A 17,512-nucleotide genomic window follows, 5' to 3' on the forward strand; every position below is an offset into this window, starting at 1 on the left:
TTACAAAATAACAAAGAGACTTTTAACTTTTTATAAATTATAAAACTATCATCGATTTCTAAAAACAAGCACAACCCCAAAACCTCATATAAAAAATTCAAAACACTCAATAGGGCATTAAAGTAATTTAATAATCAAAATTAAATTCAATAGTGCCAGTTATTATTTTTTGAGTTTATTTATAAAAATTAAATGGTGTAGAATTTATCTATATCATTAATGCTAAGAATGAGTATATGACTAAATATCTCTATAGAATCTTCTTTGTAAGATTTTATTTGTTCAACAAAAATTTTAAAAAATGAATTCAGATTTGGGATGTGGTATTCAAATTTGAGACTGAGAAATGAATGTCCACTATTCAACATGTCTATGTTCGTAGCTTGACTTTTCCATATTGTTTGTATATGGATTGTCAATTCCCTAGCTATCATTTGTTGATCATCATTTTTTTTTTGGATGAAATTTGTGGATAAGTAGCCACATCAACAATGCATTAACAAAAAATAGTGCGTGCCTGCGCGGCAATCCTATTTGTTTGCTACCTAGTGGATTTTCCTTATACGCACACGAAATGATGACAAGATTACGATTTATGAATATTAATAAGAATTTTGGATGATTTAATCATAACATTTTTTTTTTCTTCTTTAAGAAACGGGATTCTCTTTGTTACATTACATGCATGAAGAGAATCTGTCATTATAATTTTATTAAATAAAAAAACCTTATATATTAATATTATATATATATATATATATATGTAGTGACTATGGTGGTGTGGTGGTGGAGATAGAATTTTGAGAGGAATAAAGAAAGGTGGATAACATTCCAAGTCGACTGGAAACGAGTTGTCTGACCATATAAACAAAGACAAAGAATTTGCAGTTTTTGTGTGAAAAACTTCTGCCTTATCCCATATTTGGGACCATGCATGCTTTCATACTGCGCGGAAGAAAATCATTGTCCTTACGACATGCGTTTAAAGTCTTTAACATTTAATTTTGAACTTTATGTCATGCTCATGCTCACGAGTCACAAGCAACATGACGACCAGTCGTCTTTGCACAACAGAAGAACAAAAAGGAGAGAGAGAGAGAGGATCCGCATATTTCCCAAGTGAGAGAAACATAAGTGTATGAATCCATATTATGAGCCAAGTTCTTTTAGCCTTAGCTTCCTCTTTTGGGTTGGTTTGGTCATTGATGACAGGGTCCTCCTTTTTTTTTTTTTTTTTTTCCGAACCACATATAAACATGATTAAGTTCCCAGTTACTTGGAAATTTCCAGAATCGCTTGTCAATTTGGGATTTGAATCTTATTCTTTTCTTGCTTGGACATCTAAAAGCTAATATCTTGGTGTCTCTTTGAAAAGTTTTGACATGATCTCTGACTTTTATTTATTGGTCACGAAATTCCCCATATAGAGAGAGAAGATAAGCTTCACGGCCATGTTTGCATAATTAAATGCAAAAAAATTGCTAATACCACCTTCTTAATTAATTTGGGGACAAGGAATCAAGGCGGGATTTTCTCACTATATCATATCACATATGTAATATGTTAGAAATCTAGATAAAATTAAAACGAGTTAGGGCCACCATTTCTGGTTATAATTTGCTGTAAACAGTAATTATGGTTTTGACAGATGTGGAGAGGAGGAGCGTCAGTAAAAGAAAATCAACGACAAAGAAGAAAACAACGACGATTATTATTTTTTAATTTTTAATGAAATTTTTAAAAGAAGATATTAACTATTCTCACCCCGAGGGCCAGAGTATGAACGACTATTATTTTAACTCCACCTACTTTCTTTCTTTCTTGTACATATTTTAATTTTGTCTTTTCAGATAAGATCGTTTTCTCATCAGTTTGCATTCTATGCTACTGTTTACCATGATAAGGACCAGATTAAAACGTGTAGATTCTGACCAACAAAATAACAAATAATAAAACGTGTAGATTGCACTTAGAATATTAATCATTCCACACCCAATTGACAATTTACACTCGCCAAGTCTTTGCAAAATTTTGTAGGGCCAAAAAACAAAGAACATGCTCGAACATCATCATTTTCTACCTCAAAGTTTTTACTCTCCATTCACGAGGAGGCAATCAAAAGTTACTGATATGCTTGTCATAAAACTAAAGTAACAAAGGTGATGATGACATAAACAATGAACGGTATGGATAAACTGTAAATCAATATTCCTAATCCCATATAACAAGTAATTAGCGCTTGAGCACTCCTATATCCTAATCCTTAATGCAAATTAGGACAAGTAATCAAGGACCGTAAATCCTTATTCCTACATGACTTTGAACAGAATAACGCCACCCTTGAATTCAAAGTTGTAAAAGGAAAATGAAAAGAAAACGCATATACTAATTATACAGCAGTTAAAGAAGAGGCTTTACATGGCACTTCGAAAAAAAAAAAAATTTGACCAGATTCACTGTACCTTTCATCCAGGGTTCCATCTATAGTAACAAATCATCAATTTCACTGTCCTCCGTCTCTCCCTCTCCCTCTAGGCTCTATATATAGAAGATAACCTCCCGAAACATCCCTTAAACCTAACCACAATCTCCTCCTCCTTCATCCTCTTCTCTTTTTAATTTTTGCCGAACACCCCCTAAACCCAAACTCAAACCCAAATTCCGATCACCAATCAAAACCATGGCTGACACCAAACCCCAGGGCTTTGTTTTCCCCACCAACACCACCTCCTCCAAGAAGAGAGCAGAGCACGATGACATGGACAACGACGACTACGCGGTCGCCAAAAAGTCCATGTTGTTGTCCTCAGCTGCGGCCGCGGCCTGGGAAGACCCGGCAGCCGCATTTGCCAGCGCTCGCCATGAGTTTGGCGAGCACGGCGGTGTCAACATGTCCATCGAGGCATCCGCCACTTTCACCGTGATGGAGCCAGAGACCCTCCGCAAAATGTTCTCCGGCGAGCTCGGCGCCGACCGGGACTTCTTCATCTACAGCCGTCACTTCAATCCGACGGTGCTCAACCTCAGCCGTCAGATGGCCGCCCTGGAAGGGACCGAGGCCGCCTACTGCACGTCCTCCGGGATGTCCGCCATATCCTCCGTCCTGCTCCAGCTCGTCAGCAGCGGGGACCACATCGTTGCCTCCAGGACCCTCTACGGTGGGACCCACGCCCTCCTGACCCACTTCTTCCCCAGGGCCTGCAATATAACGACGACGTTTGTGGACATACACGACATGGACATGGTGAGGAATGCGATCGAGGTTGGGAAGACCAAGGTTCTGTATTTTGAGGGCATGTCTAACCCGACTCTGGAGGTGGCCAACATACCGGAGCTGAGCCGAATTGGGCACGAGAAGGGTGTCACGGTTGTCGTCGACAACACTTTCTCTCCCATGGTTCTCTCTCCGGTGAAGCTTGGAGCTGACGTGGTTGTGCACAGCATTTCCAAGTTTATTAGCGGCGGTGCTGATATCATCGCAGGTAAACAAACATATTTTCTCCAAATCTTTTTTTTTCCTTTGAGGTAATGTTTTCCAACCACATAGTAAATCACATCATTAACAATTTTCTTTCGCTTAAAAAGTGTGACCTTAATAATACCACATATCTCTGATATGTATACGTGTACGGTGTTATGTAAATGTGGTTCTAATTAGTGTTAGTTGTATATGACACGAATTGTGATTCCTAAATGTGGTACGGAATTGATATTATTGATGATGGAATATGGGGATGAAATAGATCGTTACATAAAAGTTTTGGGGTTACTTTTTGCGAGGAAGAGACAAGTTTCATGTGAGGCTGTTGCTCTTTTCCCTCGTGATTCTTTTCTGGCAATGCTTCGATAGCAATCAGGCCAATATGTTTCTGTTCGTTTTTGTTTGCTTGTGTTTTTTTTTTTCTCAGTTACAAAGTTAAAATGTTTGTTTGTGTGTTTTGTTAAGGACTGTGTTTGTTTGGTATCGTTTTCCCATCTGCACCCAACTTCGTGGCTTAGCATGGGTGGAGCGGAGGAGTTTGAGTATGAATTGTATTCTTCCTACTCCAAGAACCAAGAGTCTTTTACGTGATCCCTGATTTTATTTTTTACCCTTTGTCTTTTGTGTGTACTGCAAGATTCCATCTGATATGTTTTTACAAAAATAAACAAAATTGAACCAAAAAATAAAAAGCATTAGGATTATAATATAATTTAGTCACGTCCTTTTCAGTTTTCAATCAAGAATTAAGGTAGCTAATCAATTCAATGTCTTTTATTATTATATTTGCAACAAATTACTAAATTTTTATGCCATCAAACTGGTACACAGGTGTGGTGTGTGGGCCAGCAAGCCTGGTGAACTCCATGATGGATCTGCACCAAGGGTCCCTGATGCTACTTGGGCCCACAATGAATGCCAAGGTGGCATTTGAGCTGGCTGAGAGAATCCCCCATCTGGGCCTGAGGATGAAAGAGCACTGCAACAGGGCCATGGTATATGCAACAAGGATGAAGAAGATGGGCCTGAAAGTAATTTACCCAGGGCTTGAAGACCACCCACAGCATGAGCTGCTCAAGTCCACGGCAAACAAAGACTATGGGTTTGGTGGGCTCCTGTGCTTGGACATGGGCACAGAGGAGAAGGCCAACAGGCTCATGAACCTGCTGCAGAACTGCACACAGTTTGGGTTCATGGCTGTGAGCCTGGGCTATTATGAAACCCTAATGTCCTGCTCTGGAAGCAGCACCAGCAGTGAGATGAATGCTGAGGAGAAGGCTCTGGCTGGGATCTCTCCTGGGTTGGTGAGGATGTCAATTGGGTACATTGGGACATTGGAGCAGAGGTGGAGCCAGTTTGAGAAGGCAATCTCTAGAATGCAGGATTCTGGGTTGTTGAATAAGAAGTGAAGAAAAATGTGTATTTTGTCAAGTTTTTTTTCCCTTGGTTCTATGAATAATTAATTGTCTTAGGGCAGGGATGTGCTTGGTGTCTTGCTCTTGTAAAAATAGTTGGTCCCTTTGCTCAATTTCGTACCATGAATCCTAATTACGCTTTGGGTAGCTCTAATGTTTCTATGGTTTTTGCCTGAATGCTTTTTTCGACCAATTTTCTGCACCACCAAATTATTTTAAAAACTGTTACCTTTTTTTGACAAAAGCGATAACTATTTTAATATGGGACGGGCATATTGCCTTGGCAATTGGCTTAACCCATATATACTATACATTGTCACACTTTGATGTAACACTTTGATGTAACATTTACTAGTTTACATGAACATGTGGCTATGCCTAATAGAACTTGTGGCTATGCCTAATAGGACATGTGGCGTGGGTATTGCATCATCACATGGTGCTTCTGGCCAAATGGGCCAAATGGGCCATATTTTGCCTTTCGTTGCTCCAATTTTGCTTCCCTCTTTGATTTGGCCATCTGTTAGTTGAAGACATTATTGGGGGGACCTGCTTGTAGTTCTTTTGGCTGTTACCCCAAATTGCTTCTTAAGACAAGGAAAATGGAAAACATGGTGTTAAGGAAAGAGAAAATTTTCCATATCTCTGTTTCATTGCCCTATTCTTTCTATATCTCTTCTCATATCATTTGGGAGACAGTAAAACGGAGATAAGAAAGTATTTCTCCGAAAGAACTCCTCCGTTTATAATCAGTACTCTGCTTTGGTTTGAGTAACCAACCAAGCATCATTCACAATGGATCAGGTCCTTCTAAGTGGGCAATAAATTGCTGGATCTGAGACCTCCCTATTGGGCAATTTGACGCCCATATGGTAAAGCATGTTCAATAATCCTTAAGCATTTTTGGAGACCTTTCTAGGTGTTCAGTGCACAAATTTAGGCTAGGTTGAGGTCAATTTAGTCCTCTTATGCCATCTTAAATTAGAGACTTAAAATTCTAAGGGATGGAAAATGAAAGTTTCCTTTCCTATATTTGGTAATGCTGAGAAAGTAACCGGAAGGATATCTTCACTTTCTTCCCTACTTTCTCATGGGCCAGACAATGATTTCCTATGTTCATGCTTGGACTTACCAAACATGGAAAAACAATTGATTTCTCATCCCCAAGTCTCATTTTCCATGAACCAAACGAGACCATAGGGTAAAACCCATATGGCTTCTCTCTCCTCTGTTTCTTTGTGCCTACAATTTAGGTTTTGATTTAAGTTCAAGCCCACATTTGGGTATGAGTTGGGTGTAAGAGTTATGAATGACGTGTTTACATATATAAAATGAGTATTGAGCCGGTCTAGTCCAATGGAAAAAAGTATTGACTTGTAGATCAGAGGTCTCAAATTCGAACCCACATGACATCTTGGTTGTGTGCGTGTGTAAGAAACTTCTATCATCTGTAATTTAGACTATTACTTGTACTCCTAAATGAGCATTGAAATTATTCGCATTCTAAATTTTTCATGCATTAACTAATATATGAATATGAGAATTATTTTAATTCTTGACTTCCTATGAGTTTACTCATAATCTAATACAAGACAAGGCAAATCATCAATTATATTGAGAAGGAAGAGTAGTTGATCCCATCCTCAGTTATTATCTCCCGAAACTTATTCACGACTTCTCCCAACTAGTCCAAATAAGTGAGCACGACATAAATTTTCAGTTGAGTATGATTTTTAGGAATGCATCATAGATGATCTAAGGCCAGATGTTGGTGGAATGTGAAGGGCTTTGGGATTGAGATATTTACATGTGGGAATCTTTTCAACCCAAAAAAGAAGAAGATATTTAATCATATATTCATTTTTAGCACTAATAATATAGATAAATCCTACATCATTTAATTCATAATTTGAGCTACTATATTGAGTATAATAATGAATCTCCTTAAATAAATTAAAAAAAATTACGTGCCAATCTCCTATAAATAGACACAAGAAGCTTTTTATCGAAGAACACGGATTCCACACCTCAAAGATATGTGATATACATATGTGGTAGGGTCTGACTGCAGACAAAGGGCATATTTCATTTGTAAGATCCAAAAGATGAAAAATCTCAAATCTTACTAAATCTTGTCATCGAAAACTTGTTTGCAAAAGACGATATGCTGAAGGTTCAACAATCAACTTCGATTGGCTGGTGCCTACACGACAATTATATGTAGCAAACGACAAGCATCAACTGAACCCCAGATATTAATTGAGAAAAACGACCCTACGTTCCCTTTACCAATAACTAGCGGGCATCACAATAGATTTGATTTGGACTTGACCAAATACCACTTTAATTACTAAAACATGGAAACGACAGCCTCAACCCCCATGTACTCTTTAGCCGTAATGGCCAAGGCACTTCTCTCATCGTTCGTTATCAACTTTCATTTGTGTCGTTCAGTCCGAGCTCTCTATCAACTTGTTGCTTATGACTAGTGGCTGTGGCTTTCGCATTTAATTCATACTGCTGATGAACACATTGTTACTAACTACATCTCTAATCGAACTGCGTGAATTAAATCACTTGTTTAAAAGAAAGGATCATGATATTGTGCTTAATATAAAACGGTTTATTTATTGTTTTACTCCCTCTACTTTAGCCCAAATATCAATTTCTCATTGAATATGCAACTAGGTCAATGTGCCCACGTGCTTTATTTCAGTGTCATTTGTTTCCCCATTCCGTTAGGAAAAAGAAAAAAAAATTGTTGCTAAACGAACTTTTAAAATTAACTGAGTATACTCTATTATCAAACTATTTATTAAATTATTAATTTACTCTAGTATAAAATGACCAAAAAGAATATATTAAATTGTGAAATAAATATAATTTTAATAAGTACACCATATTCACCATATTCAATCCTAATCATACATAGAGAAGTTTTCATATTACTTGGTGCCCAAGAACAACACCGCGAGCACTGATGAAGGCGCAAGGAGGTGTCGTTGAATGGTGTATAGCAGATAGGAAGGGATAGATAGCAATGATTCTAATCCAGCTAACTTACTTGCAACAGTATCAATCTTCAATGAGTGACTAGAAGAATTTTCCCTTTGCAGAGTCATAAACATATGATAAATCTGGAGGAAAAATGAACCTGATTCTGCCAGTTGCAATATAGTCTTCACGACAAAAGAAAAAGAATTAATTTTAGTCACTGAATACAAGTAGATTATAACCAAACAAGACATCAAGTGGGATATCAACCAACAAATAATCATACAAGTAGGTTTACTTAATTTAAGGCTGAAGAAGATGAGAAAGCATGGAATATTAAATAAATTGCAGACATTGAGATTTCCACCGGCTTCTCTAGTAACATCACCAAAGTCTTCTATGCCCTTGCTTTCCTGCCAAAGTAAAAATTTTAAATAAATGGTAGGCATTGAGATTCATGAGTGTAGAAATTGTAACAAGTAAGAGCTGAAAAAGTATAACACTCATAAAAAGAGAGATCTGGTTTAGGATTAGCATTAGGGTGTTGTGTAATAGAGTGTATTAGAGTGTACAAAGAGAATTTTTGGTAGTGAAATAGGGTGTACTTAGTTAATTTTATATTTTGATTAAAATATTAGGGTGTACTTAGATCATATGGTGTACTCAATTAATTTTAGGATTCGTTTAGCAACACTAAAAAAAAAAAAATTAAAAAAAAGAGCATAAATTCACAAAAAGGTATAACCAGCATATCCAATATTGGTTCAAATAGAAATACTGACCATTGTCATACAATACATTCTTTCATGGTCACAACCGAAAGGTACGATACAGGAGTTGCAGATAAACTAGTTGAAAACCTTTAGGGTTTTCTTTGTTTATACAACTTATAAACTTCTTAAACACAGATTCCTATACTGCTATTTTCTTATAGGCTAAGGAGATCAATATCCGCTGCAACTACATTATTGTGTTCATCTGCTGCGCCTGCCTGCCATGCACTTTCGGTCAATTCTTACGGTTCACTTTTACGGTGAGTGGGTGTTTCATTTCGCAAGAAAGCCTGAGCACTTCGGAGAGGTCCACCGGGTCATTAGGATGCGACTTCGCCCACTTAAAATCATGCAGCAAGGACCCCACCCAAAAGGTGACCGTGGTCAACCCCAAAGCCTTCCCGGGGCAGCCCCTCGTGCCCGAACCAAACGGCGCCAACCTCAAATCAGATCCGAACACAGAAAACTGCACGTCAGCATCCTTGGACAAAACAAACCTCTCTGGCTTGAACTCGAGTGGGTCCTCCCACACTTCAGGGTCCCTGGTGATAGCCCACATGTTCACCATAGCTGTGGTCCCCGCAGGCACGTGATAGCCATCCACGACGGTGTCTCTGATGGACAAGCGGGCCCAGGATAGGAGTGGGCCCGGTGGGTGCATCCTCAGGACTTCTTTGACCACTGCTGGCAAATAAACCATTGATGGAATGTCTGACTCAACCAACGGCCGTGATCCGACGACCCGATCGAGCTCCTCGTGCACCTTTGATTGGACATCGTGGTGTTGCACCATCCTTGCCAAAATCCACTCGATCAAAACCGCCACAGTGTCTGCTCCTCTGAATATCATCTCCTGTAGTTATTTAAACATGTAATAAAGTTGAGAAAGACCCACTAAATAACTTAAACAGAAAGTTGCAAATAAAAAGAAATTGAAAGCAACTGACAAAGGTTAAGCCAGTTAATTACAACACTGATTTTGTCACGTTACTTGAATATTCTTTCTTAAAATTAATTTTAAAGTAATTTAACCTATCGCTTGTATTCAAACTCCATGCATAGGTCTGGATTTAGAGATTCTTACCCAAAGAACTGAAATCATGTCACTCTCCGACAACTTATCAGGTCCATCAAGAGAGAGAAGAACGTCCACAAAATCATGGTTCTTCCGGCCGGTTTGAGCTCTGTGTTCTTGAATGATTCGGCCGACGAACCGGTTGACTTCAGGAACGAGCTTGGAGCATCTAGACCGGACGCTCTGAAGGTCCAGACCGGCGAGCCATGGAAGGTGGTCAGACCAGTTGAGCTTCCCCAACAGGTCATAGCCTTCGTCCACGAGCCGCCTCAGGACCTCTGTCTCTTCGTTCGACGAGCCCAGCTCATATTTACGTCCGAAAACCGAGCACATCATGTTGTTCAACAAAGCTCTCCGGAGAATGTCGCGGACGCAGAAGCTGTTCTCGGCACGTGCAGAGATCATGGAAACCATTTGGTCGGCGATTTCGAACCGTTGATGCTCGGAGGCGGAGATTTGCTTGGGGGAGAAGAGGTGGGCGGCGCAGATGCGTCTGAGGGCACGCCAGTAATTTCCGTATGGAGCGAACCCAATAGCCCTGTTGAACATGAGCCCGTAAGCAGACTCTTTCACCGGACGGGAGGCGAAGACGGGACTGTTGAGGATCTCCTTGGCGACGTTATGGTTGCATGTGACGACGAAACGTGTCTCACCCAAGCTGAAAGCCATCAGCCTCTTTGCTTGGAAGAGCTCAGCTGCTTTGGTGAGCTTGTGGTGTGCTAGGTTGGTCATGAGGCTCATGCTGCCTATGATTGGAAATCCACGTGGCCCGGGAATTGGGGTGGTGCTGGAGAATTGATTTTTGTGGTTTTGAACAAGTTTACGAAGAGTGGTTCTTGTTTTCCAGTGGTGCCTTCCCCATGCTGTGCCTCCGGGAGTTGAGGCCCAGTAGAAGACGGCCGCAACTAGATAAACTGCGGCCAAGAAGAGAAAGATGAAAAGAGTAGCAGTGGAAGACAAGGCTTGGCATTTGGAGAAGAGGGCCAAAACCCACAAGCTGTGATCAATCTGAGTTTCCATGGGGAAAGGGCAGTTCTATATCTTTTGGGGGAGGCAATATAGTGTGGTTGGTTTCCAGTTTTGGGTTGGACTATGAAGAAGTTGGGTGGGATTTTATAGAGTTTTTTAGAGACCACATGAAATAGTAGGGGTTGTTGTCTCGGAGGATAATAAAATATAAAAAGAAATAATATAAAGTTAAAATTTGAAGAAGACCCTGGAATAACGTAAAACGGGATCGTATCAAAACAAAAACAAAAACGTAAAAAGGAATGGATGAAACGCATGGGTAGTTTTCTTCTTTGGTCGAAATCGAATGCATGGGTGGGAAGTTATAATAAAGAAAATAACATGTTCTATCTCCAAAAAAATCCAACAAAACAAATTACCCAATTGAAATTGTGTGTAAGATTTTCTATTTGAGCAAATTACCTAAGTAAGCTTGTGTTGAGTGTAACATTTTATACCTACTAGTTAACGTAACTAGTTATTTATTTTTTAAGAATAATTTTCATATTTAGGATTTCAACATTCGATAGGATTTTAACTTAGAATTTCAACATTAGATTTCATATCTAAAGTACCTATTAGGTGGTTTTATTTTTGGAATTTACATCACGGAAGTGAGAGAATCAATTTCTCGTTAAATATTCGTCACGAGTGTAAAGATAACTAAGTTATCGCTCGTTATAAGCAGTTATAGTTCGTTGTTTTTAAGTAGTTATAGTTCATTATATAATTTTAAATTAAAAAGTTTATAACGTAGAATAGAAAAGTATGTATGATTGTCGTGAATCGTGATGATGAAATGTGAAGTCATTGATTGCAAAGTTTGGAGTAAATTGTAATTAGATGTAACTCCGCATTTTATTTCTTTATTTATTCCTTTTTGGATGCATATTGGGCCAAAGTGAGAATCAAGTTCTTGTTACATCTTTGTTTTGAGTGTAAATATTATTACTTTGCCACTTGAATTATAAGAAGTGATAGTACGTTTTGTTGAAACGTTATTGAGGGTCGCCCTAGGGCTGGACACCGAGGGCGACTAAGGGGGGGCCCAAAATTTTAATATTTGTACATGTTGTATGTTATTGTTGTGGCCCATATTGAAAGTGATTTTTGAAGAGTTCAAGATTATATAGAAAAGTTGATATATATCCAAATTCCTATTGAGAAGTTGGGTTTAATCCTTAGATTTGGTGACTTTGATTCAAGTCTTTTGACTTTTGTGCCACATAGAATTTCTTTCCTTTTAAAATTTTTTTGATGTAATCTTTTATTATTTTATTTTTAAAATTATTTTTTGTTCCAATGTTGCCCCTTATAACTTGAATCGGGTAATAATCATTTATGTCATATTGCCTATTGCCTATTACATAGGTATATATATGTTGTTTCATATTTTCAACAATGTGTAATAGTAGTTTTTGTACCTTTTTTTTTTTTATAGATAACATACAATTTTATTTTGTCTATTTTTGTATCTGATTTATAGGTGGTCTTCTAATTTATGTTCCTAACTTATAGGTAACATGATTTATTACTAAGTATTTATCATTGCGAATAATAACACCATTTATCTGTATGTCAGGCACATAATTTAATGTGGGTGCTTGTCTGATCGATTGGTAAATATGTGGGTCTTTACTTTTTATTGATTAAATTGTATTTTATCCATATATTAGGAATACTATCAAGGAAAAAATTGAAAATTTAAATTATAGAATTCAATTACAAGAAAATAATGTATTAAACTTAGATTTTCAATGTGTTTTCCTTATTTACCTCAAAGAGTAAAATTGTCACAACAAAAAAATAATAAATGTCAAAAGACCTACATCTAAAACCAAAAACGTGAGGACTAAACACAATGAAAAGTAATCGTTTTGGACATAGATCTAAGAAGCCCAAAATTATATGGGCACAAATAAGTACTTCCAATCATTAACAATACAATGGCCTACATTTAAAAATTATTAATCTGCTTTGGAATAACAAATATGCTATTAATCAAACACTCTTTCAAGAAAATGGTTAATTCTTTTATTTTGGTGGTTTTTTTGTTGTCAACCATATGATGGTTTGCATTTGTTATTTTAGTTGAATTAAATTATTTTATTTAAGCTAAAAAGAAAATACATGTGTATAATTTTTTTTACTGTTGAATTATTATTACATACAAAAGGAAATTAAGGGCCTCATTTTAATTTATGGCATTAGGACACTCAAAAGTCAGGGTCGGCCTTAAGTTTATCCATAATTGAGGAAAAGTATACATGATTTTCCATTATGTTAATTTAAATTACATCTTGTTGAGATCCAAAAGATCTTAAGAATGGCCCAAGTATATTTCAAGCCTATTGCAGTGCCTAGCTGTAAAGGAGGCCTGACATGGTATGCAGAAACCCGTCGAATATTGCTACAAGGTGCTTACGGAAGCTTCAATATTCGTTCCATGCTAAGAGAAAATATAAAGTAAATTTAGGTTTTACCCATAAAAAAACTTTCACTTTTGGAAAAAGCCAAAGCTTTTTCAAAAAAGACAGAAAAACCTCTCAACTTTCAAACCAAAGACATGCAAATGTAAAGGATTCCTTAGGAAATCAAAAAATAAATAAGGGCAATTTTGTCCATTTCGGCTTCTTTTAAAATTTTTCTCTCTCCTTTGGGCTTTTCCAAAGTCTCCCAAAATATAACTCGGCACATGGGAGGTAACAATAAGGCCGAGCAAATGTACGATTTTGCATACCAAACTCATTGCTTCATCAAGCATTACCTTACACGGTCTTTATCCATTGCAAAATAACGAAGCCCAAGCGAGTAATATGCAACCCTCCTTTTAGTGCCATACCACCCGACAAGCTTAAGCCCAAGCCACATAAATGTCAGGGGCTTGCTGAATGGGTTATGGCGTGGATGGGTACGAGGTTTTATAAGACTCATATGTGGTTCAAAAGGTGGAGGTTTTAGGCTGCTTGGGGGCACCAAAATACAGGCCCAATTTCTTAAGCCCAACTACATAGGTAAGCAGAGAGGGAATTACAACACCACTTTTGTTGAGATTGAAGCAATTTGCCTAAAATCCAACCCAAAACCTTTAAAAATTCGTTCACCTAGATGCATGAGCAGTTGGAGGTAAAGTCTATGACCTGACCATCGCCTTTGCCCATTTTGTTTCTCTAAGCTCGCATAAGAAAATAGAAAGGAAAACAAGATTGAGCGTTGCCTGGAAAGGAAGCCTCTACAAGGCTCAGCTGTATGAAGGCTTTGGGCACCAAAATGTTTTCGTCTCAATGACCATGGATTCAGCTTATTTCAAGGAAATTTCACTTATTAAGGCCAGGTTTGGGGAAGTGAGAAGAAAGGAAGGAGAACACTTAGCCAAAGAAGAAGGAACCAACCAGGGAACAAGGTCTTCAATTCCTATAAAGGGAGGCGATAAGTTACCTAAAAGATCAAGAAGAACAAATCGAGTAAGCATATTCTCTAACTGTTGGATGCATCAAACTCAAGCACAATCTCTTCCATCTTATTCCCTTGGCTCCCAAAACCCTATTCCAAAGCTGAAACATTATCATTTCTCTTATGAAATAATATGTTCTAACAACCTAAGCTCCCCCTATCTTTTGCTAAACTTATGGAAACTTAACTCCCACACCACAAGTTTTTCAAGCCAAGTTGAAATTTTGGTTTACCATAGTCATTATCCTTTTTGTGAGAAAACAGAGCACTCCCTAAGAATCTACATCCTTTAGGAGTGTTTTGGGGTATATTGAACTCACACACAGGGTTAGCGTCACTCGTTCGTTGCAGCGACCCACGTCCATTTAGAGCTGTGTGAACAAAAAAACCCTGCACATAAATAAGCGACTCTGTTGGGGATCATGCCATTATTCTCATCAATGCCTCCAAGAAAGAAGACCATAAGCAACACTGTGGCTTCCCAAGATGAACCGGACCACATTGACTCAGCGTCAAGGCAGAATGGCTCCCACACTTCATGCTTGTCATGCCAAGCCATTTTTTCTTTTTGTCTCAAACATTGAATGTCGTTTCAAGTTCCAACTCAATGAGCCAATGGAGAAGGCAAACAAAGCACTCCCTAGGATCCAGTTTTTTTCGGGGTGTTTTGGGCATAATTCTTGCTAACTTAGAAATGGGGCACATGAAGGGCTTAATGCACCTTATTTTGTGCAGTCCAACAACCAACAACCCCAATCAAACATTATAACAAAAAGACCACAACACATTCATAACTTAGAAAAAATATACACAATTGTCACATGATGAAGACATGTAAAATTTACATAATACTCCTTTAATTACTTGTTATATAAAATAATTTGAGAATGTCCTCATAAATATGTATAATTACATACCTATATATATTTTTTAATATAAGAGAACGAATAGAAGTTGTATTCTTTTAGTCACGATAGCTAATTGTGAAACCCTAGCCCCCTTTCTCCCAAAAAATACTCTTAGAGCCTTTTCCACTTTGAGGGGGGAAGAACAACTTCCTCTCTTCCTCCTTTCACCTCTTCCCCCATTTTCAAAAACAAAGGGTTTTCCCTATTTGTCTTAGATTTGTTATGATTTTCATCCAATCATTATTGGCGGCTGCGGCTCAGCATCGGATCTTCACATGCATTTCGACGTTGGATCTCCACCACCATCTTTTTTGCAATTTCTTTATGTTTAGAATAAGTTGCAGAGACTCTTTGAGTTCTCTGTGTAGTTTTCACCTCTCCTTTTGTGAGAGTTTTTCATCTCTCCTTTGTGAGAGCTTTTCATCTCTCCTTTGTGAGAGCTTTTCATCTCTCATTGGTGAGAGTTTTATTTGTATTGTTATGGCTTAGTTTTTTCAAGCTTTATCTCTTTTTTATCATTCTAAGTTTGCAATCTTAGTTGGGATGCCTATGCCAGAGTTTCTTCGATCTTGCCTGATCATTGGTGGAGACATACCTGATTTTCTTAATTTTGATATTAGACCCCTCTGTTATTGTAATGGCCCTTTTGTGGCTAGTTTGTATTGGCCCATTGTGGTTAGTGGCTTTTTTGGCTGAATTATGAATGCAATCATAGAATTTCTCAACAAAAAAAAGAAGAAGTTGTATTCTTTTAATATTGAGAGGATAAATACCGTTGTGTTTGTTATGTCATTTTTCTTTTTGGAAATACGGGATTCAAACTTTAAACTTCTTCTAATATTGAGAAGAAAAATATTATTACTACTATAACTAGCTGATAATAATATAAATAAATGAAATACTACCTTAAAAGGAACATAAGTTGAAATATTATCCAAAAACTATCACTATTGAGCTTGAGTTTAATCAATCCATTATTGGAGCTAAGATGCTCCATCTTTCTCACTTAGAAGACCAAGCTATCATAAGGCTTGACCGGGGATGCTCGACCCACGCACTATCTGGTGATTGGCAAAAGAATCCCCGAAGCTCCACCTACTCGCTATTCCCTCCAACACCCCTCGTCACCACCCACAACCAAATTAAAAACTAAATTTTAATCTTAGAATACTAAACAAAATTGAAGGATGGTGATTTTTCCACTTCCATTTTATTCACTTACACTCATTTTTATTTTTTTAATAATTTTTACTATAACAAAAAAGGGAGTGTAAGTAGACAAAAGAGAAGTAGGAACATATAATTTTTAACAAAAAAAGTATAAGTGGATAAAAAATAAATAAAAAATCAGCTCCCAAATTTAATTATCACTCTTGTGTCAGTGAATACGTGCCTGCATATTTTCTCCAATTTCATTAACCAAGAAACTAAAAATGGAAAATGGAAAAAAAAAAAAAAATATATATATATATATATATTGGGAAATTGGACTGGTGTCTTTAGATGCGTACACGTGTTCGACCCTGAATCCGATGGTGATCCTTCGTTGAAATCGCATGAAGTTTTGGCAGGATAGGATCACGACTCACGAGGCCCCCCATGCATAATGAAGCGAGGGTGGCCCTTGTGAATTTGTTGGTAGCTTCCTGGCCACGTGTGCCATGCACTGGCTTCTTCTACCTGCCTCTCCGTTAAAGTTCTGACGATCCGGCTTTTTCCCGCGCCTCAAAGCTGCTGGTGGAGCCTCCACGCGTCTTCTACAGTTAACGAAATGTGACGTCTCACAACTTTTTCGCATGTTCCAAAATGCCGTTGCTTTGCTTGTGAACGGCACTGCGGGTGGGTAGAATGGTCATTTGTCTTTCGTCATTTTGCACTGCAAGAGGGCCACTGAATAGTCGCGGAAAGCAACTCTAAGTGGGTCCCGCACTGAAAGACTCACCTAGACTCTTTGGTCCCAGGTGGTCAAAATTTGTTCATGATTTCTTCATAAAAAATAACTTTTAAAACATAAAAAAAATATTTTTTAAAAGAATTTTTTCCTTTTTAAAAACTATTTTCAAGTTGTATGTCAAACATATTTTGAAATTTTGATTAAAATTCCTTGTTTTAAAAGTTTTTGAATCTCTACTTAAATAGGATGCTAAACAAGTTTTTGAATTTTAAAAAGTAGATTTGAGAACTCTTTTTTTTAAAAAAAAAAAAAGAAAAAATCCAAATTTTTTGACTCGCGTACTTGAATAGGATGCCAAATGTCAATTTAACCGGAAAAAAAAAAAAAGAATGCCAAACGTCCGTTAAATTTTGATGTACATTATTTATGAAGAATTACAGTTATAATAATCCACATGTATTGACCAAAAAATATTCCAGATGTTTGTTTGGACGACAAACCTTATCAGAAG

At 37.5% G+C, this 17,512-nt stretch overlaps 2 protein-coding genes across 2 annotated transcripts; one reads left to right on the forward strand and one right to left on the reverse strand.

Moving 5' to 3' along the window:
• LOC18776049 (methionine gamma-lyase) lies at positions 2,348 to 5,069 on the forward strand. The gene is made up of 2 exons (XM_007209061.2): positions 2,348 to 3,482; positions 4,313 to 5,069. Exons 1-2 carry the CDS (start codon positions 2,681 to 2,683, stop codon positions 4,888 to 4,890), a joined length of 1,380 nt encoding a protein of 459 aa, XP_007209123.1. The 5' UTR covers positions 2,348 to 2,680; the 3' UTR covers positions 4,891 to 5,069.
• Positions 8,618 to 10,838, reverse strand: LOC18775998 (cytochrome P450 78A9). Its single transcript, XM_007210508.2, has 2 exons — positions 9,748 to 10,838; positions 8,618 to 9,516 (listed from the first exon to the last, which is right to left on the reverse strand). Exons 1-2 carry the CDS (start codon positions 10,756 to 10,758, stop codon positions 8,899 to 8,901), a joined length of 1,629 nt encoding a protein of 542 aa, XP_007210570.1. The 5' UTR covers positions 10,759 to 10,838; the 3' UTR covers positions 8,618 to 8,898.

This window comes from Prunus persica, chromosome G5 (assembly GCF_000346465.2).
Source record: "Prunus persica cultivar Lovell chromosome G5, Prunus_persica_NCBIv2, whole genome shotgun sequence".
Lineage (NCBI taxonomy): Eukaryota > Viridiplantae > Streptophyta > Magnoliopsida > Rosales > Rosaceae > Prunus > Prunus persica.

What these genes read in the sequence shown, in the direction of transcription:
- LOC18776049 (XM_007209061.2), top strand. Translation starts at nt 2,681, where the DNA reads ATGGCTGACACCAAACCCCAGGGCTTTGTTTTCCCCACCAACACCACC. An exon ending in CGGTGCTGATATCATCGCAG is followed by an intron (nt 3,483 to 4,312) that starts GTAAACAAACAT and finishes ACTGGTACACAG; the next exon opens with GTGTGGTGTGTGGGCCAGCA.
- LOC18775998 (XM_007210508.2), bottom strand. Translation starts at nt 10,758, where the DNA reads ATGGAAACTCAGATTGATCACAGCTTGTGGGTTTTGGCCCTCTTCTCC. An exon ending in ACATGATTTCAGTTCTTTGG is followed by an intron (nt 9,517 to 9,747) that starts GTAAGAATCTCT and finishes AAATAACTACAG; the next exon opens with GAGATGATATTCAGAGGAGC.